This window comes from Ctenopharyngodon idella, chromosome 2 (genome assembly GCF_019924925.1).
Source record: "Ctenopharyngodon idella isolate HZGC_01 chromosome 2, HZGC01, whole genome shotgun sequence".
NCBI classification, from domain to species: Eukaryota; Metazoa; Chordata; class Actinopteri; order Cypriniformes; family Xenocyprididae; genus Ctenopharyngodon; species Ctenopharyngodon idella.
This window is the reverse complement of record NC_067221.1, coordinates 27,427,874-27,455,504: the sequence shown is the minus strand read 5'-3', so window position 1 is coordinate 27,455,504 and position 27,631 is coordinate 27,427,874. Positions and strand designations below refer to the sequence as shown.

Here is a 27,631-nt window from a genome sequence, read left to right as displayed (position 1 = left end):
CCAACACATAGAAACTCTTTCACCTAGATATTATCACATAGAGACTGTGTCTGTACCCCGAATTAGTAAATACAAAAAACCCATTTAAGGGTTAAAAATTAAATTGATGTTCAACAAATAAAAAACAGAGATAATACTGATAAACAAATGATAAAGCTTGAGTTGCTGAATATTAGATCCCTTTCTTCAAAAGCACTTATTGTAAATGATATTATCACAGACAATAATCTAGATTTGCTGTGTTTGACAGAAACCTGGCTAAAACCAGACGATTACATTACTTAAAATGAGTCTAGCCCTCAAGGTTACGATCATCGACACAATCCTTGTCAGAAAGGCAAAGGGGGAGGTGTTGCTATAATTTATAGTAATATCGAAGTGATGGTGCTTTATGTAACGTTATGTAAGTTGACATTTGTGCTGGCTACTGTATACAGGCCACCAGGGCACCATACAGACTTTATCAAAGAATTTGCTGATTTTCTATTGGAGTTAGTACTAGCTGCGGATAAAGTCCTTGTTGTTGGTGATTTTAATATCCATGTAGATAATGCTAAAGACGCATTGGGATTGGCATTTACAGACATTCTAAACTCTACTGGACTTAAACAACACGTGTCAGGACCCACTCATTGTCGTAATCATACTTTAGATCTAATATTGTCACATGGAATCTATACTGATTCCATTGAAATTCTGCAGCAGAGCGATGACATCTCAGATCATTATTTAGTCTCGTGTATACTACATTTAGCCAAGGCTGCAAAACCACCCTGCCATAAATATGGTAGAACCATCACTTCTTCCTCTAAAGATTGCTTTATAAATAATCTTCCTGATCAGTTTCATCACCTTAGCATACCAGATAGCTTAGAAGTCCTCGATGTTGCAACAGAAACTATTGACTATTTCTTTTCCAGCACATTAGACTCAGTTGCTCCTCTGTGCTTAAAGAAGATTAAGGAAACTAATCCAACGCTGTGGTACAATGTGCACACTCAGGCCCTTAAGAGAGCTGCCAGAAAAATGGAGCGCAGCTGGAAGAAAACGAAACTAGAAGTCTTTCGTATTTCGTAGAGAGAGAGAATGATTGAGTACAGAAAGGCCTTAAAGGATTAGTCCACTTTGAAATAAAATTTTCCTGATAATTTACTCACCCCCATGTCATCCAAGATGTTCATGTCTTTCTTTCTTCAGTCGAAAAGAAATTAAGGTTTTTGATGAAAACATTCCAGGATTATTCTCCTTATAGTGGACTTCAATGGACTCCACTGTTGAAGGTCAAAATTACAGTTTAAGTGCAGCTTCAAAGAGCTTTAAACGATGCCAGACGAGGAATAAGGGTCTTATCTAGCGAAACGATTGGTCATTTTCTAAAAAATTCAAATGTATATGCTTTATAAACACAAATGATCGCCTTGCGAGTGCTTCCGTCTTCCGTATTCTTCAAAAAGCTTACGCTGTATGTCCTACGTCTTCCCTATTCAACTTACGGAACGAACGCGGCGCCAGTTCCGTTTTTTTCCGTAAGTAGAATAGGAAAGGCGTAGGACATACAGTGTCACTGTGAAGCTGCTTTGAAACAATATGTATTGTGAAAAGCGCTATATAAATGAAGACGACTTGACTTGACTTGACCATACTCCAGAGTATTAACCCTTTAAGCCCTGAGGGTATTTTCAGAGATTTTTTTCTGAGTGACACACAAAAAAGTAAAGACGCATAACTCCAAAACTCTAGCAAGAAGAGTCAAAAAATTGGTATTGTTTGAAAGGAAACATTTGAAATTTTTAAATTATTTATTTATTTCTTTTTTTTTTTTTAATTTGGACATTGAAATTTTTGGTGATGTTCCCCTATATGTGATCTGTATCTGGATCAAATTTCATAGTGATCCCATAAAGAAATCAAAAGTTACAGCATTTGGAACCAAGGTAGCCTTTTGGTTTAATTATTGGCGCCCCCAATGGGCATTTTTAAAATCGTACTTTCATGTGGAGTAACTCGTGACCAATGCATTGGATTTTGTGGATCTTGGACTCATTTCAGTCGGTAGAATCCACTGTAAGTAATGATTTTCTACAATCTATGCATGTTTCATGACGTTATAAGCTAAAATGCCAAGTGATAGCTACATATTAGTTTTAGTTAGCGTCTGTGCGCCTGTGTCGTAATTGCGTGATCAATATCTCGTGATCAGCTTATTGGATTATGGTGATATTGGACTCATTTTAATTGTAAGAATCATAAATAGTGATGTCCAATTTTCCACAATCGGAGCATGTTTCTTGATGTTACGTGCAAAAACGTGACGTAACTGCTGCATCGGTCTATTATTTACATATGGGTCTTGCGGGGCTTCACATACAAAAACTCGCTCAAGTTTAGTCAAAGCCCAAAACAATTATACTCGTTGTATTCTACTCCGTGAGACCTTTCAAATGACATATAACTGAGCTCTATGATGCTTTTAACACATTGGAGTACATAGTAAAAAAAAAAAAAAAAAAATCCTAAATTATGATTTTAATATTGTTATTATTATTATTATTATTTTTTTTTTTTCAGCAAATAACTCAGTACTCAGTACTTAGGAGTTAATCAAATTGGCTACATTCATTGTAAAGTTCAGACTCTACAATGCTTTCAAGTGACACCTATTTTGTTATTAACTAGGCAGGAGTTCTGAAAAATATGATTATTAATTTTTTTTTTTTTTTTTTTTTTTGGATGCTTTAAAAAGCTGAGTTTCTAAACTTTAAAATGACACCTATTTTGTGTTACTCCTGTCAGTGGTTGCTTAGTAATTTATGAATTTTAAAATAAGAGTGTTAAATGAACACTGAAGCAGTGTTAAAGTTAATGAGATAATTAAATGATTAATTGAGTGATGACTGACCATTGTTGAAGATACCTGCTGTTAACAAGCAGAATCACCAAAGGAGAAAATCACCATCATGGGGATCAGTATTTGCTTTAGTTGGGCTCTTGACCCTTAACTTTTTAATATTAGAATTTGTTTTGCTGTTGTAACAGTTATAACAGCCACACAAGCAAAGACAAAAGATGATCAGGTGGTGTTAGTTATGTTTTCACATAATCATTATTAATGATTAACATTACTAAAAAGTCACTAAGACAGTTCAGCTCATAATTTATTGATGCAGCAATGCATGATGGGAATCATGGATAAATTTTGATTGGTGGCACCCAGAATGCACTGCAACATGCTTTATTATTCTCACCACTGTTGAGATTCACAGGCTGATTATTGATGTCTGTGTCTCTAAATGAGAGAGTTTTTTATTATTATTATTTTGTTTTATTTTAAACGGAACAACTTTTAAGAAATACTTTGAGTTATATTGAAAACACTGGATCTACTGCTGTAGAATCACAGTGCTGCTGTAATCAATAATGTAAATCTAACTCAGAGATTGGGCTCTAAATGAGTTCAGTGATTCAGGTCAAATAATGATTATGTGAAAACATAACCAACAACACCTGATCATCTTTTCTCTTTGCTTGACTTTTACTTTATGAACCTGGACTTCAGACATCTGTTCATTTGTTCTTTTTAAAAACTGGAAATTATATTTCAATTAGATGATTTAAGGATTTATTCTTTGTCCCTTTTAGATCCTCCAAAGAATGTCTCAGTGTCCATCAGTCCATCTGGTGAAATAGTGTCAGGAGATTCAGTGACTCTGATCTGCAGCAGTGATTCAAACCCTCCTGCTCTGAACTTCAGCTGGTTTAAAGGAGGAACGTTTGTAGGATCTGGAAGAATCTACAGCATCTCAAAGATCAGCTCTGATGACAGTGGAGAATACAAGTGCAGATCCATCAATGAACATGGAGAGAAATACTCTGATACTGTGACTTTAAACATCATGTGTGAGTTATTGGTGGTTCAACAAACAAATTAGTGGATTAACAATCCCAAAATATGAATATAGTTTCTTTTGTCTGTTTCAGACCCTCCCAGGAACGTGTCAGTGTTCGTAACTGGATCTGGTGAAATAGTTTCAGGAGATTCAGTGACTCTGATCTGCGGCAGTGATTCAAACCCACCTGCTCTGAACTTCAGCTGGTTTAAAGGAGGAACGTTTGTAGGATCTGGAAGAATCTACAACATCTCAAAGATCAGCTCTGATGACAGTGGAGAATACAAGTGTAGATCCAGAAATCAACATGGAGAGAAATACTCTGATGCTGTGACTTTAAACGTCATGTGTGAGTTAATGATGATTCAGTAACTGTGTTAACCTTCAAATTAATGGATTGACATTAGCAAAAGATTAATATACACTTTCTTTTGTCTGTTTTAGATCCTCCCAGGAATGTGTCAGTGTTCGTAACTGGATCTGGTGAAATAGTGTCAGGAGATTCAGTGACTCTGATCTGCAGCAGTGATTCAAACCCTCCTGCTCTGAACTTCAGCTGGTTTAAAGGAAGAACGATTGTAGGATCTGGAAGAATCTACAACATCTCAAAGATCAGCTCTGATGACAGTGGAGAATACAAGTGCAGATCCATCAATGAACATGGAGAGAAATACTCTGATGCTGTGACTTTAAACGTCATGTGTGAGTTATTGGTGGTTCAACAAACAAATTAGTGGATTAACAATCCCAAAATATGAATATAGTTTCTTTTGTCTGTTTCAGACCCTCCCAGGAACGTGTCAGTGTTCGTAACTGGATCTGGTGAAATAGTTTCAGGAGATTCAGTGACTCTGATCTGCGGCAGTGATTCAAACCCTCCTGCTCTGAACTTCAGCTGGTTTAAAGGAGGAACATTTGTAGGATCTGGAAGAATCTACAACATCTCAAAGATCAGCTCTGATGACAGTGGAGAATACAAGTGTAGATCCAGAAATCAACATGGAGAGAAACACTCTGATGCTGTGACTTTAAACGTCATGTGTGAGTTAATGATGATTCAGTAACTGTGTTAACCTTCAAATTAATGGATTGACATTAGCAAAAGATTCATATACACTTTCTTTTGTCTATTATAGACCCACCCAGGAACGTCTCAGTGTTGATAACTGGATCTGGTGAAATAGTTTCAGGAGATTCAGTGACTCTGATCTGCAGCAGTGATTCAAACCCTCCTGCTCTGAACTTCAGCTGGTTTAAAGGAGGAACGTTTGTAGGATCTGGAAGAATCTACAACATCTCAAAGATCAGCTCTGATGACAGTGGAGAATACAAGTGTAGATCCAGAAATCAACATGGAGAGAAATATTCTGATACTGTGACTTTAAACATCATGTGTGAGTTAATGATGATTCAGTAACTGTGTTAACCTTCAAATTAATGGATTGACATTAGCAAAAGATTAATATACACTTTCTTTTGTCTATTATAGACCCACCCAGGAACGTCTCAGTGTTGATAACTGGATCTGGTGAAATAGTTTCAGGAGATTCAGTGACTCTGATCTGCAGCAGTGATTCAAACCCTCCTGCAGAAATCAGCTGGTTTAAAGGAGGAACGTTTGTAGGATCTGGAAGAATCTACAACATCTCAAAGATCAGCTCTGATGTCAGTGGAGAATACAAGTGCAGATCCATCAATGAACATGGAGAGAAATACTCTGATGCTGTGACTTTAAACGTCATGTGTGAGTTATTGGTGGTTCAACAAACAAATTAGTGGATTAACAATCCCAAAATATGAATATAGTTTCTTTTGTCTGTTTCAGACCCTCCCAGGAACGTGTCAGTGTTCGTAACTGGATCTGGTGAAATAGTGTCAGGAGATTCAGTGACTCTGAGCTGCAGCAGTGATTCAAACCCTCCTGCTCTGAACTTCAGCTGGTTTAAAGGAGGAACGTTTGTAGGATCTGGAAGAATCTACAACATCTCAAAGATCAGCTCTGATGACAGTGGAGAATACAAGTGTAGATCCAGAAATCAACATGGAGAGAAATACTCTGATGCTGTGACTTTAAACGTCATGTGTGAGTTAATGATGATTCAGTAACTGTGTTAACCTTCAAATTAATGGATTGACATTAGCAAAAGATTAATATACACTTTCTTTTGTCTGTTTTAGATCCTCCCAGGAACGTCTCAGTGTTGATAACTGGATCTGGTGAAATAGTTTCAGGAGATTCAGTGACTCTGATCTGCGGCAGTGATTCAAACCCTCCTGCTCTGAACTTCAGCTGGTTTAAAGGAAGAACGTTTGTAGGATCTGGAAGAATCTACAGCATCTCAAAGATCAGCTCTGATGACAGTGGAGAATACAAGTGCAGATCCAGAAATAAACATGGAGAGAAATATTCTGATACTGTGACTTTAAACATCATGTGTGAGTTATTAGTGGTTCAACAAACAAATTAGTGGATTAACAATCCCAAAATATGAATATAGTTTCTTTTGTCTGTTTCAGACCCTCCCAGGAACGTGTCAGTGTTCGTAACTGGATCTGGTGAAATAGTTTCAGGAGATTCAGTGACTCTGATCTGCGGCAGTGATTCAAACCCTCCTGCTCTGAACTTCAGCTGGTTTAAAGGAGGAACGTTTGTAGGATCTGGAAGAATCTACAACATCTCAAAGATCAGCTCTGATGACAGTGGAGAATACAAGTGCAGATCCATCAATGAACATGGAGAGAAATACTCTGATAATGTGACTTTAAACATCATGTGTGAGTTAATGATGATTCAGTAACTGTGTTAACCTTCAAATTAATGGATTAACATTAATATGTCTGTTTTAGACCCTCCCAGGAACGTGTCAGTGTTCGTAACTGGATCTGGTGAAATAGTGTCAGGAGATTCAGTGACTCTGATCTGCAGCAGTGATTCAAACCCTCCTGCTCTGAACTTCAGCTGGTTTAAGGAGAATGAAAGCTCAGCTGTTGGATCTGGACAGAGTTTCAGTGCACTACAGAGTGGACGCTTCTACTGTCAGGCTCACAATCAACATGGATCTCAGAGATCAGACGCTGTAACTGTGACTGTTAAAGGTAGAGCAGCTCATATACTTGCATTACTCTTTCTAAAGTGAAGAAACTGAATCTGTTCAGATGTTTTACTCTTTTGTAGGACATCTGGTGATATTATACATATCCATTGGAGTGGTTTGTGGAGCTGCAGTGATCATCATGATGCTGATTTGGTAAGATATGTGTCTGTGGTACTATGTAGTGTGTGTGAATGAGTGACTGAGTCTGAAGGTTGTGAATTCAGAGAGACGTCATGATGAATGTGAACCAAGGCAAAATTTCCAATTTTCCATCCTCTCTTTCCACACTGACAGCTACTCAGTTAGTTATTGAATGAGGAAGTCTGAAGCTCACATCTTTACTGCAGTAAATCCTGAAGATACACCAGATTTCATCACATTCAAAAAGGCAGTGTCACGTCCTAGAGAAACCTCATTGGTTCAAAATCATAATTGTGTATTAAACATCAAATAAGATTGGTTGTAATTGTGTCAAATCATTGTCTTTAAAGGGGAATCAGGTGGATGAAAAAGAGAAATAACACACAGGAGTCTCAGGTGAGAAAAAATTATTTAGTTATCAGTAGTTTACTGATCAGGTACATTAATTTGTAACTTAAGTTTAAATGTAGTTGTGACTTTATCTAATGAGTTGTTTATATTAAAAAAATAAATCAATAAAAAAAATAAATCTCTATTTTTTTCTTTTAATGGCACAGATGGTTCATTCCAGCCCTCATCATGACAGACTCAAAGCTTGTGATGTTGAATTGAGTGAATCTGTGTATGAAATTTCAACGGTAAATGTTTTAACTGAGGATTTCCTACATCTTTACTCAAACAGAATTAAACGCTCCTCAATGTCAGTGTGAAAATATTAAATGTCTTTTGATTAAGTACATGGAAATTTAAATAACACAGTCCTGTTTTTACTTTGTCTCTTCATTCATAATGGCTGATCAACTTGATGATTGTAAACCCGAACTGAACTCGTCTGTGTATGAAAATCTTCCAGTAAGTAAGAATACCTAAAAAACCTATTATTCTTTCATCATGAGTTATGTTCTTGATGGTTTTATTTAAATATCATCATTAATGTTTTCACTTTCTTTCTTTCTTTCTTTCTTTCTTTCTTTCTTAATCAGCATTACAACAAGAGTCTGTAAATTTTGAACACAGTAAATATTACAGCCTTTATGCATCTCTTTGTGGGCGGAGCCCTGAATGATTGACAGGAGTGCCATGATGATGTGATGGATGGGCGAAAATGGAAGTAAAAGGTTAATGAACTGATGTAAAAGTGTGTAATCACTGAAGTGTGTTTTTCTTTATGCTTTGTATCACATATGAAGCTTACTTCATTTACATTATTAATGTTTTTAACCTTAAAGGTGCAGTAGGTAATTTTCTTCAGAAACATTTTTTTGTTAAACTGGTTGAAAGTCTCCTCATATCCTGATAGCACTCACTATGTTAAATGGTCTAAATGTATTTTTATAAGTATATATCGTCTGTGGAAGGTGTAGGACCATAAAATGTTTATCCAATTATTATATTCAGTCCGAATGAAATGATACAATGTCCTACCTGCCTGTCGATGTATGTTTTTGCATACCCTCACGCACCCTGTTCGCACTGACATTGCACGTCATCAGCGTGTTTCGTGCTATGTGGAGTTTATGTAGGAAGTTCATTCTTTATTTCAAAAAGACATTGTATATTTTATTATTATCCTGGTGGAAGGTTTATTATAGAAGGCCATCTGGACTTTGCCAAACAAATATTTATTGGTAAATAAAGTTAAGGAAATAACTTTAAAATTTTACACAGATACTACCCAGTAAATAATAATAGGCTGGCTGAAACCTTGTTTCGTTTATTTTGGCATTGTGCTCATGTAAGGAAATTTTGGAAAGATTCGACGAGATTTATAATTGACTACACTGACCCCACTTTCTCTTTGTATTTAGAAAACGTTATATTAGGGTTTACTAATATCCACTCAAATAAAAGGAAAGAATATTATATTATAAAATTTCATATACATAAATCTAAGTACAGTAAAACCCAACCTTTGTTTTTGGTTCTTGAAAAAGAAATTCTATATACTATTTTTCATTCACATAATAAGCAATTGAATCTGTTTCTATATATATATATATATATATATATATATATATATATATATTGCAGTATTGACTGTACATTGACTTTGTTTGTTTGAAGTTTGTGTGTGTGCTTTCATGTGTTTTGGAGGAGGCGTGGCTTTCAGACGCTCTGAAGGGATGTTATGAAGGGATTTGAAAGTTAGATCGCTATTGCTAGCCTCTCCGAAAATGTCCTATTGCACCTTTAAGTATCAGTATTGTTCATGTTTCCAATAAAAGGCAGAAAAAAAAATGCTCTCGTACAATTCACACTTTTCTGTCATTCAATACATCAGAATAACAGCATAACAGATATTAAAGTGCATTACATTTAGAGACTGCAAGTGAAAAACAAATGATCTAGTCAGATTATTAATATAATGATTATAATACTACACAAAATTACACTCACAATCTTGCTTTTGTTCAGAACAACAACATTTCAATAAAGAAGTCTACTTACTAATAAAGAAGCAATTTGCGTTTCAACCTGCCTGTCATCGTGTCTCATCCCTGCCTACTGTTTGGACTGTGTTCTCCTCCTCATCTTGTCTTGTAAAATAAACCTGTTACACTCAACCTGCATGTGAGTCCTCCCTCATAGATTCTGTGACAATTTCACTCTGAAATGCATCACATACGGAAATGAAGTCGGTCACAACTTCCATTTCAATACCGACTTTAGTCACTGGAGCTTCAGCTTTTGCTGGTCAAACATAATCAAAGTCCCTTTCAAGGAAAGTCAGTTTATTTGCAACACTTTCAGGCAGCTTTTTCACTCATGCAAGACCAACTCCTTTCTGCCTGGATGGTGAAATACACTGAAAAACTGCTGGCCAAAGTCACATTTTAATAACATATTTTAAATCAGTAATAAAATCTGACATGAACTGTCTCATAAATGTTGTTTTCGATGCTCAAATAGCATTAAAGTGTTTATTTTAGGTTTGTCCAGCCAATGCACCTCTCAGAGCTGTTTCTGTAGATATCTGAGTTTTTAAAATTAGCTGCAGTGACACGATGACTCAAGCTTTACTCTGACAGGACTGATTTCTTCTTCCTCTTGGGTGTGACGTCCCTCAGCGTCTCTCCATCGCTTATGAAGGTCACGTGATCACACTGTGATGCTGCTGTCAAAGGTTCATGAGTTTGGTTTTCACACTTACTGTACTAAAGGGGAAACTGTATTTGTGACCTTGTTTAAGGACATGGTGCATTCAAAAACAAGGCCAAGATAAAATGATAAAAACTTTCAGACATTCAGATGAATCAATTCTGCTTCATCACCGTGATTTAAATTCTTTGTTTAACTTCTATTGCTATTAATCATTCAGTGAATTAGAGGTTTATGAAATGTACAGTTGGTGATGCTGGTGATGAAATATGTTTTTTACATCACTGCCACTGCAATACCTTCCAGTGTTTTACAATCCCGCCTCCATCAGTTCCCATTCCAGGATAGTTGGTCTGCATATGCAAATTAATCTATAGTCATTCAAGTTATAATTTTCTCTCTCTCAAGAACAGGTTCCTTGTCATCACTGTCTGTATGAATGAATGATTATAGATATTCCCAAGTTTGAAAACATTATCACATGAGCATCTTTATGGATTGACGTAAAGTTTCTCTAAGTTTAAATTTTTTGTCTTTAGTCTAATGTTGTCAGCTAAAACTCTTCTTCTGCTTCATCCTAACTATAATTGAGGTGTCAAAACCTCATATTAAAATATAATGTGTTAATCACGTGTCCTTCAGCGTGAAAACGCCAAAACTGGTTCCACCCTGATCATTTGTAGTGCTGTCACTGGCCACGGGTGTTGGTGAAACGGGTAAGAGCTTGATTTTATAACCGTTCTGTCAAATATCTTAAATGTGGGGATTTATGGGAGATTGATTGGGGCTAGTTGCCACAGGGCTGTGTCTCAGTAACTATATGGTTTAAAATCAAAAGACCATTAGCAGAAAAAAATGTTTTTCCAGCAGTATTTTGTATGTTACTGACAAACACCTCAATAAAGATCCACTTTAATCTTTTATAAAATAGATAACTGTATAATGAAGGTTGACTATAGGGCCTATAATGAAAGCTACTAGAGCTTATTTCTCTTTTGGTTTATTGTCTGTTCAATCTCAAAACAAATAGCGCTCAATTTTCACTGACAAAAAAAAAAAGAAAGATCAGGTCACTGATGCTACATTAGTTGAACCACACACTAGTACATGTGAATGCACAGCTATAGTCAAGATACCTTTTTTTTGTGTATAGTTGAGCTGGTGTCTTCATCTGTATGTCCAAGAATAGTATGACACATAGTATATTTGGCTTAAAATATCTAATGCAGGGGTGTCATACATATGGCCCTCAAAGGTGTCCAATCCGGTCCGCGGGATGATTTGAACTATAATAAAAAAAAAATAGAGATTCACTAGTCCACTGGTCATAAATCCAAACGTTTTTTAAGGTTTGTTTTGGTCAATCTTTATTCCGGCTTTGCAAACAAAGTGCTTTGTAATAATTTCCTAAAATTTCATTTGCGTGGAAATATTTACTATGTCTGTGAAGGACGTTAACACAGGCACACGCTGAATACGGACACAAAGAGGAGAACAGACGCGCCAACAGAGAAAATACTCTACCATGCACAAGCTCACTGTTCGCGAAAAATAGGAAGAATAATAGAAATATTAAATTGGGGTTGATATGAATGTATCTCTGAAGGGAACTGTCTTCAGAAAAGTTTTAATGGCTATTCCTCTTATCTCCGTATAAATTAGTGGCCTATTTATAAACGCAGTGCTGCTTTGTGTATAGCGGTAACCATGGAAAGGCTATATCACTGCTGTTCCATAAGCGCCACCTACTGTCAGAGAGTGAATTTGCATTTTCATTCAGCCCGTCTGCTGATTTTGTTTTGTGCAGGTATCTTATGTAGCATAATTTCACAAAGCTAAAGTCAGACCATGCTGTTTTTGCTGTTAATCTTAAAATTATACAGTAATTTAAATTAAAATGCTCATGCTCATGTGCATAACATCTTTGTTGGGATTGTGATAAAAATGCAGTGTTTGCCTCTAATATCAAAGAGCTACATTTTTTTTTGAACAAATAAACAACAAATAAATTTGCTTTAAAAAAAAAAAAAAAAAAAAAAAAATCTGCAACCAGAATCAGAATCGACCAATTTGCTTCTAAAAAAAAAAATTTGGAACTGGCCAAAAAAAAAAAATAGGTGCATCACTAATAAAAAAAATATTTTAAAAAGCATTATTTTAAAAATCTAACAGTTTTTTGCTGTAAAAACAAATGCAGTTTTAAGGAGCAGTGTATTAGTTTTCTTGCGAATTAATTTGTTGTTTATATGGTTAATATTAATGCAACTATCAGCGCACTAAGTTTTTTTTTTTTTGTTTGTTTGTTTGTTTTGTTTTAATTAATTCGTCCCGCACATGGTTATTTTTTTCCAGTCTGGCCCTCAACCTAAAATGAGTTTGACATCCCTGATCTAATGCACTAAGACATGATGTTAAATATGAAAAACTTAATATGTAACAAAGACACAGAAACAACAAGACTTAAATTAAAAAATAAGCCACTATTTATTTGTTGTAGGTGTTGATAGCGATGTCAGTCAGAATGGCTCCTCCTCTTCCTCTGATCTTTCTGCTCATGATTCACGGTGAGTGAATGCAACACTTTAGAAACACTCAAGAGAAACTGGATATTGTATTTTTTTTTTTTTTATCCATGCTGCTGCTAATTTGTTCAGGATGAATTCTGTGTTTCAGGGGTTTCTAGTGCTGGTTGGGGTGTGAGTTACAGTCCTTCACACATCTGTGCACTAAATGACTCATCAGTGATAATGAGCTGCACTTATACATACCCTACTAGATATCAGATCATGAGAGTGTTCTGGACAAAAGGCCCTGTAAAAGAGGGTGTAGAGCTTAAAGATCTGTCTGAGGACCCTGAATACAGTCAGAGGCTTCAGTATCTGGAAGATAAACAGCAGAACTGCACCATCAGACTAAGTCACGTGACACTGAATGATTCACACGAGTACTATTTCAGATTCATCACTGATAAAGATGTGAAATGGACTGGTGTTCCAGGAGTGACTCTTACTGTCACAGGTGACTTTCATGAGGTTTCTCTCTTCTTCTGTGCATTATGTTGAATAATAATCAGTGTATGACAGCAGCACTAGATATAATGTGTGTGTTGTGTTCAGATCTTCAGGTGGAGTCTCCTGAGAGAGTGACAGAGGGAGATTCAGTCCGTCTGACATGTAAAAGCAGCTGCACTCTGACTGACAGAGCAACATTCATCTGGTACAGAAACTCACAGCCATTAACTGAGAGAAGAGACAGAAACAATGAACTCCTGCTGCAGTCAGTCAGAAGAGAGGATGCAGGCAGATATAGCTGTGCTGTACATGGACACAATCACATCTCTCCTGCTGTTGAGCTCAATGTCATGTGTGAGTACAGATTCATTTGTTATTTTTAGAAGTCGGAGACTGTGTTTGAATGAGATGATTTAAAGGTTGGCAACACCTTAGAATACTGATCCTTCATTAATGAATAACTACACAGGAACAAATGAGTAATGCATTATTAACATTCAAGTAACTACTATTAACTAACAAGAAACTCTGATTAATGAATTAGTAAGTAATAGTGCTCAGTTGAAGGTGGTAGTTCACTATTAGCTAATCAGTAACTACTGTTTTTCATTCCTCCCAGAGAACTACTAAGAACTACTATATACAGGTTCATAATTAATGTGAATGATGCATGATATATAATTAATTCTAAAGTGAAGATCATGGTAACCCACTAGTAATTACTTGGAATTACTAATTATTTGGATCAGTATTCAGAAGTGATAAACATGATAACTTTCTAGTAACTACTGGAGTCATTGTAAACTTTTGAGGTTTTTATAAAGTTTTGTACAGTAATTCCTTCTGATGTATTTGGTAACACTTAAGCAATTTCTAGTGGGTTACCATGATCTTCACTTTAAAATTAATTATACATTATGCACCATTCACATTAATTATGAACCTGTATATAGTAGTTTTTAGTAGTTCTCTGGGAGGAATGAAAAAACAGTAGTTACTGATTAGCTAATAGTGAACTACCACCTTCAACTGAGCACTGTTACTTATTAATTCATTAATCGAAATTTTTTGTTGGTTAATAATAGTTACTAGAGTGTTAAAAATACATTACTCATTTGTTCCTGTGTAGTTATTCATTAATGAACGATCAGTATTCTAAAGTGTTACCAAAAGTTTTAACTTTTGTTCTTTTCAGATGCACCCACGAACGTCTCAGTGTCCATCAGTTCATCTGGTGAAATAGTGTCAGGAGATTCAGTGACTCTGATCTGCAGCAGTGATTCAAACCCTCCTGCTCTGAACTTCAGCTGGTTTAAAGGAGGAACGTTTGTAGGATCTGGAAGAATCTACAGCATCTCAAAGATCAGCTCTGATGACAGTGGAGAATACAAGTGCAAGTCCATCAATGAACATAGAGAGAAATACTCTGATGCTGTGACTTTAAATGTCATGTGTGAGTTAATGATAATTCAGTAACTGTGTTAACCTTCAAATGAATGGATTAACATTAGCAAAAGATTAATATACACTTTCTTTTGTCTGTTTTAGACCCTCCCAGGAACGTTTCAGTGTTGATAACTGGATCTGGTGAAATAGTGTCAGGAGATTCAGTGACTCTGATCTGCAGCAGTGATTCAAACCCTCCTGCTCTGAACTTCAGCTGGTTTAAGGAGAATGAAAGCTCAGCTGTTGGATCTGGACAGAGTTTCAGTGCACTACAGAGTGGACGCTTCTACTGTCAGGCTCACAATCAACATGGATCTCAGAGATCAGACGCTGTAACTGTGACTGTTAAAGGTAGAGCAGCTCATATACTTACATTACTCTTTCTAAAGTGAAGAAAATGAATCTGTTCAGATGTTTTACTCTTTTGTAGGACATCTGGTGATATTATACATATCCATTGGAGTGGTTTGTGGAGCTGCAGTGATCATCATGATGCTGATTTGGTAAGATATGTGTCTGTGGTACTATGTAGTTTGTGTGAATGAGTGACTGAGTCTGAAGGTTGTGAATTCAGAGAGACGTCATGATGAACGTGAGCCAAGGCAAAATTTCCAGTTTTCCATCCTCTCTTTCCACACTGACAGCTACTCAGTTAGTTATTGAATGAGGAAGTCTGAAGCTCACATCTTTACTGCAGTAAATCCTGAAGATACACCAGATTTCATCACATTCAAAATGGCAGTGTCACGTCCTAGAGAAACCTCATTGGTTCAAAATCATAATTGTGTATTAAACGTCATATAAATTCTGATTGGTTGTAATTGTGTCAAATCATTGTCTTTAAAGGGGAATCAGGTGGATGAAAAAGAGAAATAACACACAGGAGTCTCAGGTGAGAACAATTTATTTGGTTATCAGTAGTTTACTGATCAGGTACATTAATTTGTAACTAAAAGTTAAACTTTAAATGTAGTTGTGACTTTATCTAGTGAGTTGTTTATATACATTTTTTTTTTCTCTCTCTCTATTCGTTTTTTTTTTTTTCTTTCTTTTTTTTTTCTTTTAATGGCACAGATGGTTCATTCCAGCCCTCATCATGACAGACTCAAAGCTTGTGATGTTGAATTGAGTGAATCTGTGTATTAAATTTCAACGGTAAATGTTTTAACTGAGGATTTCCTACACCTTTACTCAAACAGAATTAAACGCTCCTCAATGTCAGTGTGAAAATATCAAATATCTTTTGATTAAGTATATGGAAATTTAAATAACACACTCCTCTTTTTACTTTGTCTCTTCATTTATAAAAGCTGCTCAACTCGATGATTGTAAACCCGAACTGAACCTATTATTAAGCCTAAATTAAAAAACCTATTATTCTTTCCTCATGACTAATGTTCTTGATGGTTTTATTTAAATATAATCTTTCTTTCTTTCTTTCTTTCTTTCTTTCTTTCTTTCTTTCTTTCTTTATTTATTTCTTTATCAGCCTAACAACAAGAGGCTGTAATGTTTTGAACACAGAGCAAATATTACAGCCTTTATGCATCTCTTTGTGGGCGGAGCCCTGAATGATTGACAGGAGTGCCATGATGACCTGTGACTGAAGTAATTTGGAGATCATTTTATAGATGGATGGGCAAAAATGGTAAATGTTTAATGAATTGATGTAAAAGTGTGTAATCACTGAAATGTGTTTTCTTTATGCTTTGTATCACATATGAAGTTTACCTTATTTACATTATTAATGTTTTTTACCTTAAGTATCAGTTTTGTTCATGTTTCAAATAAAAAGCAGAAAAAATAATGGTTAGGAAGAATACGTTTTGCTTTGTTAGTCCTTGATCTCTTATCCTGTTTTTTAAGTTCTTCTTTTCCTGTTTTTAATTTGTTGTAGACACGTACACCTTGAAGGAGTATCTTGTCATTTCCTATATGAGCCACGCTGTTCTTTTTATGCCTATAAGCAGTTATTCACTCCTTAATGCTTCTTTGATATGGATGATGAGACCATACATGAATTTAGCTTTCCTTTGTTTTCAGTTGGCCTAATGCCCTAGACTTGCTATATATAAGTTACAGTGAGCTCAATAAACTTTGACCTTGAGTGAACAGCACTTCTCGTGTTTGTGTCATTCTTGGTCCCCGGTACCGATGCTCTACTCTTTTCTGTCATTCAATACATCACAATAACCAACGTGATCTCATGAGAATACGTGTGTATTTTTACGTAAAGTGTGGTTCTACCACACGTTACTTACGTTTTCATACACACAAAAATTTACAATATTGACGTATTTATAGCACTAAAATGTAATTATATTCATATGTATTAACAGCAATAAAACGTAAATCATTTACGTATCCAAGTGTGAATGTGTATGAATTCCTATGTATTAATATTAAAAGTGTGGCATTGTTTTAAATCTGTTGTATTCAATTGTCATATCAATACATGTTTTTAGTCGAATTTATTGAATGCAGTTTACTCATCTATATAATATGAAAATAACATTTCTGTTCGTGACTTGTGCTGCAAACTCGTTTCGGAGGATTACATAATGTTAAACAAGACTACACTTTGAAACTTTAAAATGAATACAATTTCTGTAATTGTTTAACCGTTTTGTAATTTTGTTTGGTGTGAGACACAGAAGGCGTTTTCTCCTATGCAGCGACTGACAATACAACCATAAGACACACCAAAGCACAACATAAATTCACAAATCACATCAATTTTATTTGTTCACTGTACTCCAGATTAGAATCCATATGTTTGTAAGGAACAGATCCAAATTTAGCCCTTTATCCAGCGATCTTCATCTTCATTCTCAGCAGTGACCATCACAGTCAAAGCCCGCGCTCGTTATGATTCAAATTTGAAAGTTTGTTTGTCTGTTATTTTTTAATTTATAACATTGTAGTTTTAAGAAATGGTTATGGGTAGGTTTAGGAGTAGGTGTAGGATTAGCGGCTCAAAATATCGTTTTAATGTTATATTTTTACTAAAATTATCATTTTCCTACACATTTCTGTCCATTATGTTTTATTCTTTTGACATTCTGTATAAAATGGGTATGTTTAGGTTCGGGATGGGGTTTAGGGATCTTAAATTTATCTACAAAACGATAAAACGATACATATATCTTTATGACATGAAAGATTTTTCTGACCCTTACGTTTTTTTTCACTGTAAAAAAGTAGGCATTTTTATGCTTTAGTGCTATAAATACATCAATATTGTATGATTCAGCACCTTTCTAAACGTACAAAAATGTACGTTTTGTGACTTTGAAAGTTATTTATACCTACGTATTAACAATGAGACCAGGATGGAATAACAGCATATCAGATATTAAAGAGCACTGCATTTAGAGATTGTTAGTGAAAAATAATGATCTAGTCAGATTATTAATATAATGATTATAAACACAATATTACACTTGCAATCTTGCTGTTCGGAACAACAACATTTAAACAAATAAGTCCTTAATACATGCAACTTACGTTTCAACTTGAAGTTAGTTTGTATTCCTTATTCGACGACAAAAACAATTCCAACTGAAGTTACTTCAGTGACCTACCGAAACACAGGCTGAAAGCTGGACTGGAATAATGGGTGGAGCAGAGCAACAGACATTCCCTTCCCATGTAACTACTGGTCGCTCGAGCTCCACTTTGGGTTTTCAATCTCCCGCTCAAAGCGATACTTAAAAAGCTAGAGAAAACACAGGCTAAATGACTTTCTTACACAGGCTAAATAGCTTAGCATTCACGGGAGGAGGAATAGGAGCACAGCTATGTAGGACATATTATGCGCTGCAGACGACCAGTTTTACTGTTATCTGGCATCAGTCGTTATTTAAAAATATTTGACCGCTGAATGTCGTAATTGTCCAATCAAAATCAAATATTTTTGGGAGATGTGTAGTAATAAGAGACAGAATAAAGCCCAATTTGCACTGGATTAGGATTATCTGGGGACCTTGTGTGATTTAGAAATTACCCCTCCTATATCTGAACTTCGTGTGGCGCATTCGCACGGGATAAGTGAACCCTGTGATTTTACTTGAATTTACTGACTTGTCTCCTGGATATGATGTCAAGGCTTTGTGTCACATGTCATTATAGGTCTAGCTGTATGATATATCATAAACAGAAGAATGTTCCTTACCACATGCCATCCATCTCCATCTAATCATTATTTTTGTTTTCGCTCTTCTGATGGTTTTCAGCTTTCTCTTTCTGCAAATTGTATTGTTGTATGGTGTATAGCGATATGACCTAGCACTCAAAATACTATCAAAACACTCCGAAATAGCCTCCATTCGCACAGGAAGATCTTTTTAATGAAATCTGGGAGCTTTCTGTAGACACCTCAGAGTTGAAAAGGTCTCAAGAAATGGGTGTGTAAAGCAGTGGAAAAGTGGGAGTGTTGAGGGGGTAAGAGTGGAGACAACAACAAATAAAACACAGTCCTGGAACACATTCATTACACAGACATATGAATATTAAAATATGACAATGAGAATGAACCTCATTTGTTATACAGCATGTTTGAACTTCCAGAAGAGGTTTGTGCTTGTGCGTTATTCAGGTTTGGTTGAGCTTCTGTTTATGTTCGCTGATCAATGTTTATATGTAAATAAAAGCCTAAATTAAATCTGTTCATCATAAAAAGTGATCCCAGAGTCCTCGCCCGTCATAGAGGAACTAGCAGGATGTTCCAAGTTGGCTTCTGTGGTCGCATCAGGGTAGACAGGAAACTCAGGGGCAACTTCAATGGTCGCATCAAGGCAGACAAGTTTAGAGAACGCAGGAAACTCTGGGATGACCTCCATGGTTGCATCAGGGCAGACAAGAAACTCTGGGGTAGGAGTGGGCCCTGGAGTGGACTCATGGGTTGGAGCAGACTCTAAAGAGGACTCATGGGCTGAAGCAGGCTCTGGAGCGGACTCATGGGCTTGAGCGGGCTCTAGAGCGGACTCATGAGCAGGAGCGGGCTCTGGAGCGGACTCATGGGCAGGAGCGGGCACAACTTCCATTTCAATGCCGACTTTAGTCACTGGAGCTTCAGCTTTTGCTGGTCAAACATAATCAAAGTCCCTTTCAAGGAAAGTCAGTTTATTTGCAACACTTTCAGGCAGCTTTTTCACTCATGCAAGACCAACTCCTTTCTGCCTGGATGGTGAAATACACTGAAAAACTGCTGGCCAAAGTCACATTTTAATAACATATTTCAAATCAGTAATAAAATCTGACATGAACTGTCCCATGTGGTAGGTTTTCCAAGACGCACCTGACTTAAGTTACCTGTTCCTGGGGCGTCTCCTAATCGACACCCGAGCGTCTCCAGTCAACACTCAATAAATTTCCTGATCTTTCGGAGCATCTCCAGTCGACACTCAATAGTACTCGGAGCATCTCCAAATCGACACTCAATAATATATGATCTTTTGGAGCGTCTCCAAATCGACACTCACTAATATCTCGGTCAACGTCTTGACCCTCAAAAACCTAGTGTTCCCTAACCTGACTTGCTGCAGCAATAACCAGAGACTCCAGTTTTTGTCCTTCAAAGCTTTAATCACGGCCGGGAGAGTTCCCATCAATTCCAGAGAATCTCTCTCCAAACAAAGGAATACAGGTTTTATAGGATTTCAGGTACATTTCACAGTCAATATGGCATGATCTATTACTCATTATCATCAGTCTTAATATGATTGGTTCAGATTTAAGAAAAACTTCTCAGTTCCTCTGTCCCGCTTACTGGCGGAGTAAATTTAGATTAGATCAACTGAATCACAAGATCATCAAAAAATATCACCGGGTTAATAGTTCAGATTACTCAATAGGTTAAAACAATTTTTCAAAGACTATTTTTTATCCTTAGAAGGATGCTGTCTAGCCAGCAGAGCAGAATTTTTCCACTTGTTACAACACTCAGTCGTAGTGACTACTTCTCTATTTCAAAATTAGCTTATTAGACCTGTAGAAGAAAAGAAATGTTAGTTCATTATTAATTAGTTCAAAATTTCCATCACACCCATAAATGTTGTTTCTGATGCTTAAATAGCATTACAACAGTGTTTATTTCAGGTTTGTCCAGCCAATGCATGTGCGGTCCTGAACCCGCCTCTCAGAATTGTTTCTATGGAAATCAGTGATGATTGCCAAATTGTAAGTTTTATTCAGAAGGCTGGACTTCCATCACTAGAGCCGCCATATTGGGTATGTGATAAAAGGCCTCAAGCTTTACTCTGACAGAACTGATTTCCTCTTCCTCTTGGGTGTGACGTCCCTCAGCGTCTCTCTATCACTTATGAGAGACACGTGATCACACTGTGATGCTGCTGTCAAATGTTTGTGCGTTTGGTTTTCTCACTTACTGAACTAAAGAGGAAATTGTGGTTGTGACCATGTTTAGAAACATATGCATTCGAGAACAAGGCCACTGACAGAATAAAAAGCTTAGAAGCTCTCAGACATTTCAGACATTTGGATGAATCAATTTTGCTTCATCAACGTGATTTAAGTACATTGTTTAATTAGATTGCTATTAATCCGTCAGTAAATTGGAGGTTTATCAAATGTACAGTTGGTGATGCTGGCGATGAAATTTTGACCTCACTGCCACTGCAATACATTTCAGTGTTTTACAATCCCGCCTCCATTAGTTCCCATCCCAGGATAGTTGGTCTGCATGTGCAAATTAATGTATAGTCAGCAATTATTTACTCTGTCTCTCAAGAACAGGTTCCTTGTCATCACTGTCTGTATGCAACTGAATGAATATAGATATTCCCAAGTTTGAAAACATTATCACATGAGCATCTTTATGGATTGATGTAAAGTTTCTCTCAGTTTAAACTTTATGTCTTTAGTCTGATGTTGTCAGATGAAACTCTTCTTCTGCTTTACCAGATCTATAGTTGAGGTGTGATAACCTCAAATTAGAATATGTAGTGTGAATCACGTGTCCTTCAGTGTGAAAACATCAATACTGGTTCCAGCCTGATCATTTGTAGTGCTGTCTCTGATCATGAGTGTTGGTGAAACGGGTAAGAGCTTCATTTTATAACCGTTCTGTCAAATATCTGAAGTGTTGGGGATATATGGGAGATTGATTGGGGCTAGTTGTCACAGAGCTATGGTTTCAAAAGACCAATATCACAAAAATGTGTTTTCTCCAGCAGCATTTTGTGTTACTGACAAACACCTCGATAAAAATCGACTTTAATCTTTAACAACATATAACTATATAATGAAGGCTGATTATACAGACTTATATCCAAGACTTATATAAGAACTTCTCTAGATGTATGACAGAAATAAAGCCAAACTGGTTAGTAATAAGTGAAGCTAGTAATGCTGTTTTTTGTTGTTTAACCCTCCTCTGTTGAGATCTTGAGAGATCTGTTAGTGTTTAATGTTCTGTTGGGATTTAAAGGGTTTCTGTATCACGTGTTTTGTGGGTCACCATTGTGCAGAAGAGCAGAGCCTGTGCTTCAGTCCAGGAGAAGATCAAGACACTGATGATAACATACTGCATGTTGCTTTATTTAAAAGGCAGTAATCTATTGCAGTGATGTCTATTCCCAGATAGCAAAATTGATGTGGCCCAGATCTGGCGCAAACTTGACACTTTCCTTTGGCCCACTTTTGGCAGGAATGATGGCACTTGGATGGTCCGCTCCTGTTTTCCAGATTTGGGCCACAAGCAAGCCACAGTAATGCCGCATGTCAGCCATGAACAAAACAAATGAAGCAGAACTGGCCCACATCTGGGCAACAGTTCATTTTACTTCTGGCCCAGATCCAACACCTTGCTGTTGCCCAGATGTGGGCCAGTTCAGCTTTATTAGTTTTGTTTATGGCTGACATGCGGCATTGGTATAGATTGCTTGTGGCCCAGATCTGGCGCAAACTTGACACTTTCCTTTGGCCGACTTTTTGGCAGGAATGATGGCACTTGGATGGTCCGCTCCTGTTTTCCAGATTTGGGCCACAAGCAAGCCACAGTAATGCCGCATGTCAGCCATGAACAAAACAAATGAAGCAGAACTGGCCCACATCTGGGCAACAGTTCATTTTAATTCTGGCCCAGATCCAACACCTTGCTGTTGCCCAGATGTGGGCCAGTTCAGCTTTATTAGTTTTGTTTATGGCTGACATGCGGCATTGGTATAGATTGCTTGTGGCCCAGATCTGGCGCAAACTTGACCCTTTCCTTTGGCCGACTTTTTGGCAGGAATGATGGCACTTGGGCGGTCCGCTCCTGTTTCCAGATTTGGGCCACAAGCAAGCCACAGTAATGCCGCATGTCAGCCATGAACAAAACAAATGAAGCAGAACTGGCCCACATCTGGGCAACAGTTCATTTTAATTCTGGCCCAGATCCAACACCTTAGTGTTGTGTTAGAGATCTGTTAGTGTTTAATGTTCTGTTGGGATTTAAAGGGTTTCTGTATCTTGTGTTTTGTGGGTCACCATTGTGCAGAAGAGCAGAGCCTGTGCTTCAGTCCAGGAGAAGAACAAGACACTGATGATAACATGCATGTTGCTTTATTTAAAAGGCAGTAATCTATTGCAGTGATGTCTATAACTACTTTGTTGAAATTGATGTTTTTTTTTTTTTGTTTTTTTTGTTTTGTTTTGTTTTTTTCAGTTAAGTATCAGTTTAATAAGTAGAATAAATGCACAGTCTATCATTGTCCCAATATGACATTTTACAACTTTTAGTAAAACATCTTTGAGTACACACAACTAATTACATTTTACAGTGTAAATATATTGTAAATATATTTTTCAATATATGAACATATATAACACATTATATTAATGCAATATATTATTTAATTTATTTTTCAGTATACTTGCACCATAAATCACAAATATATGGAAATATGTTTTCATTCCATAAGGCAAGAATAATGACACATATAGTGTTATGTGTCATTATTTTAACATTAAAAAAATAAGCCACTGTACATTTGTTGTAGGTGTTGATAGCAACGTCAGTCAGAATGGCTCTTCCTCTGATCTTTCTGCTCATGATTCACGGTTAGTCGATGCAACACTTCAGAAACACTTGAGAAAATGGATACTGTATTTTTATACACATGCTACATAAAAGGATGAATTCTGTGTTTCAGGGGTTTCTAGTGCTGGTTGGAATGTGAGTTACAGTCCTTCACACATCTGTGCACTAAAGGACTCATCAGTGATAATGAACTGCACTTATAAATACCCTGCTGGATATCAGTGTTCTGGACCAAAACACTGGTAAAACATAATGGAGAGCATCCAGATCTGTCTGAGGACCCTGAATACAGTCAGAGGCTTCAGTATCTGGGAGATAAACAGCAGAACTGCACCATCAGACTGAGTCATGTGACACTGAAGGATTCACGCATGTACTATTTCAGATTCATCACTGATAAACCTGATGGTAAATGGATTGGTAAACCAGGACTGACTCTTACTGTCACAGGTGATTTTCATGAGGTTTCTCTCTTCTTCTGTGCATTATGTTGAATAATAATCAGTGTATGACAGCAGCACTAGATATAATGTGTGTGTTGTGTTCAGATCTTCAGGTGGAGTCTCCTGAGAGAGTGACAGAGGGAGATTCAGTCCGTCTGACATGTAAAAGCAGCTGCACTCTGACTGACAGAGCAACATTCATCTGGTACAGAAACTCACAGCCATTAACTGAGAGAAGAAACAATGAACTCCTGCTGCAGTCAGTCAGAAGAGAGGATGCAGGCAGATATAGCTGTGCTGTACACGGACACAATCACACCTCTCCTGCTGTTGAGCTCAATATCGTGTGTGAGTACAGATTCATTTGTTCTTTTTTAAAAACTGGACATTGGGTTTGAATGAGATGATTTAAGGATTTAATTTTTTGTCCCTTTAAGACCCTCCAAAAAACGTGTCAGTGTTGATATCTGGATCTGGTGAAATAGTGTCAGGAGATTCAGTGACTCTGATCTGCAGCAGTGATTCAAACCCTCCTGCTCTGAACTTCAGCTGGTTTAAGGAGAATGAAAGCTCAGCTGTTGGATCTGGACAGAGTTTCAGTGCACTACAGAGTGGACGCTTCTACTGTCAGGCTCACAATCAACATGGATCTCAGAGATCAGACGCTGTAACTGTGACTGTTAAAGGTAGAGCAGCTCATATACTTACTTTACTCTTTCTAAAGTGAAGAAAATGAATCTGTTCAGATGTTTTACTCTTTTGTAGGACATCTGGTGATATTATACATATCCATTGGAGTGGTTTGTGGAGCTGCAGTGATCATCATGATGCTGATTTGGTAAGATATGTGTCTGTGGTACTATGTAGTGTGTGTGAATGAGTGACTGAGTCTGAAGGTTGTGAATTCAGAGAGACGTCATGATGAATGTGAGCCAAAGCAAAATTTCAAATTTTCCATCCTCTCTTTCCACACTGACAGCTACTCAGTTATTGAATGAGGAAGTCTGAAGCTCACATCTTTACTGCAGTAAATCCTGAAGATACACCACATTTCATCACATTCAAACGGCAGTGTCACGTCCTAGAGAAACCTCATTGGTTCAAAATCATAATTGTGTATTAAACATCAAATAATGCTGCATTCACGCCACCTTGTATTTACCGGAATCTTGAGATGACAACACATGACGTTGTATTCGGAGCAGTTCACGTCATTTGACTAGGAATTATGCGTCTATGGCACCACTATCAACGCCTAAATGAATCTACAGCGGTCAGGTGGTACAGCGGCCACGTGGTACATGTGGGAGCTTTAAGAAAACTCCCAGCTTACAAGCTGTAATTACGAGCTCTATGAGGACGTGAACACTTTTTATGAGCCAGAATCTCGTAGTTACAGGAATTACGAGGTGGCGTGAACGCACCTTAAGTTCTGATTGGTTGTAATTGTGTCAAATCATTGTCTTGAAAGGGGAATCAGGTGGATGAAAAAGAGAAATAACACACAGGAGTCTCAGGTGAGAACAATTTATTTGGTTATCAGTAGTTTACTGATCAGGTACATTAATTTGTAACTAAAAGTTAAACTTTAAATGTAGTTGTTACTTTATCTAATGAGTTGTTTATATACATTTTTTTTTCTCTCTCTATTCTTTTTTTTTTTTTTCTTTTTTTTTTTTCTTTTAATGGCACAGATGGTTCATTCCAGCCCTCATCATGACAGACTCAAAGCTTGTGATGTTGAATTGAGTGAATCTGTGTATGAGAATGTAACGGTAAATGTTTTAACTGAGGATTTCCTACACCTTTACTCAAAGAGAATTAAACGCTCCTCAATGTCAATGTGAAAATATCAAATATCTTTTGATTAAGTATATGGAAATTTAAATAACACAGTCCTGTTTTCACTCTGTCTCTTCATTCATAAAGGCTGATCAACTTGGTGATTGTAAACCCGAACTGAACTCGTCTGTGTATGAAAATCTTCCAGTAAGTAAGAATACCTAAAAAACCTATTCTTTCCTCATGACTAATGTTCTTGATGCTTTTATTTAAATATAATCTTTCTTTCTTTCTTTCTTTCTTTCTCTTTCTTTCTTTCTTTCTTTCTTTCTTAATCAGCCTAACAACAAGAGGCTGTAAATTTTGAATACAGTAAATATTACAGCCTTTATGCATCTCTTTGTGGGTGGAGCCCTGAATGATTGACACGAGTGCCATGATGACATGTGACTGAAGTAATTTGGGGATCTTTTTATAGATGGATGGGCAAAAATGGAAGTAAAACATTAATGAATTGATGTAAAAGTGTGTAATCACTGAAGTGTGTTTTTCTTTATGCTTTGTATTACGTATGAAGCTTACTTCATTTAGATTATTAATGTTTTTAACCGGTCCAGTAGGTACACTGGTTAAAAGTCTCCTCATGTCCTAATAGCACTCACTATGTTAAATGGTCTAAACCAGTGGTTCCCAAACCTTTCCTGGAGTACCACCAGCCCTGCACATTTTGTATGTCTCCCTATTTCTGACACCCATTTCAGGTCTTGCAGTCTCTACTAATGAGCTCATGAGTTGATAGATGAGGGAGACATACAAAATGTGCAGGGCTGGTGGTACTCCAGGACAGGTTTGGGAACCACTGGTCTAAATGTATTTTTATAAGTATATATCATCTGTGGAAGGCATAGGACCATAAAATGTTTAACCAAGTATTGTAGAAGTGTATGTAGGTGTATGATTCTTTATTTCAAAAAGACATTGTATATTTTATTATTATCCTGGTGGAAGGTTTATTATAGAAGGCCATCTGGACTTTGCCAAAGAAATATTTATTGGTAAATAAAGTTAAGAAAATAACTTTAAAATGTTACACAGATACTACCCATTAAATAAAGTTATATTAGGGTTTACTAATATCCACTCAAATAAAAGGAAAGAATCTTATATTATAAAATTTAATTAATTTATTTATTTTTTGCTAAATTTCTTGTACATAAAAGTAAGTACAGTAAAACCCAACTTTTGTTTTTGGTTCTTGAAAAAGAAATTCAAATATAGACTATTTTTCATTCACATAATAACCATTTAAAACTTTTTCCATATGTGAGTCCTTTAATATATTTAATATCTAGCCTACCACCTGGCTGTATGTTTGTCTATGTATATATATTGCAGTATTGACTGTCCATTGACTTTGTTTGTTTGAAGTTTGTGTGTGCTTTCATGTGTTTTGGAGGAGGCGTGGCTTTCAGACGCTCTGAAGGGATGTTATGATTTGAAAGTTAGCTCGCTAATGCTAGCCTCTCCAAAAATGTCCTATTGCACCTTTATGTATCAGTATTGGTCAAGCTTCCAATAAAAGGCAGGAAAAAATAATGCTCTCGTACAATTCACACTTTTCTGTCATTCAATACATCAGAATAACAGCATAACAGATATTAAAGCGCATTACATTTAGAGACTG

At 36.6% G+C, this 27,631-nt stretch overlaps 1 protein-coding gene across 1 annotated transcript in view; it reads left to right on the top strand.

The window, feature by feature from the left end:
• LOC127503995 (hemicentin-1-like) overlaps positions 1 to 27,631 on the top strand; it is a 196,558-nt gene that overhangs the window by 142,957 nt on the left and 25,970 nt on the right. Inside the window, exons 9-20 of the mRNA XM_051878295.1 lie at positions 3,640 to 3,897; positions 3,979 to 4,236; positions 4,332 to 4,589; positions 4,671 to 4,928; positions 5,024 to 5,281; positions 6,066 to 6,323; positions 6,405 to 6,662; positions 6,735 to 6,983; positions 7,063 to 7,135; positions 15,526 to 15,571; positions 25,860 to 25,940; positions 26,095 to 26,154. Of these exons, the coding sequence (XP_051734255.1) occupies positions 3,640 to 3,897; positions 3,979 to 4,236; positions 4,332 to 4,589; positions 4,671 to 4,928; positions 5,024 to 5,281; positions 6,066 to 6,323; positions 6,405 to 6,662; positions 6,735 to 6,983; positions 7,063 to 7,135; positions 15,526 to 15,571; positions 25,860 to 25,940; positions 26,095 to 26,154 (2,315 nt within the window). The remainder of the gene's footprint in view (positions 1 to 3,639; positions 3,898 to 3,978; positions 4,237 to 4,331; positions 4,590 to 4,670; positions 4,929 to 5,023; positions 5,282 to 6,065; positions 6,324 to 6,404; positions 6,663 to 6,734; positions 6,984 to 7,062; positions 7,136 to 15,525; positions 15,572 to 25,859; positions 25,941 to 26,094; positions 26,155 to 27,631) is intronic.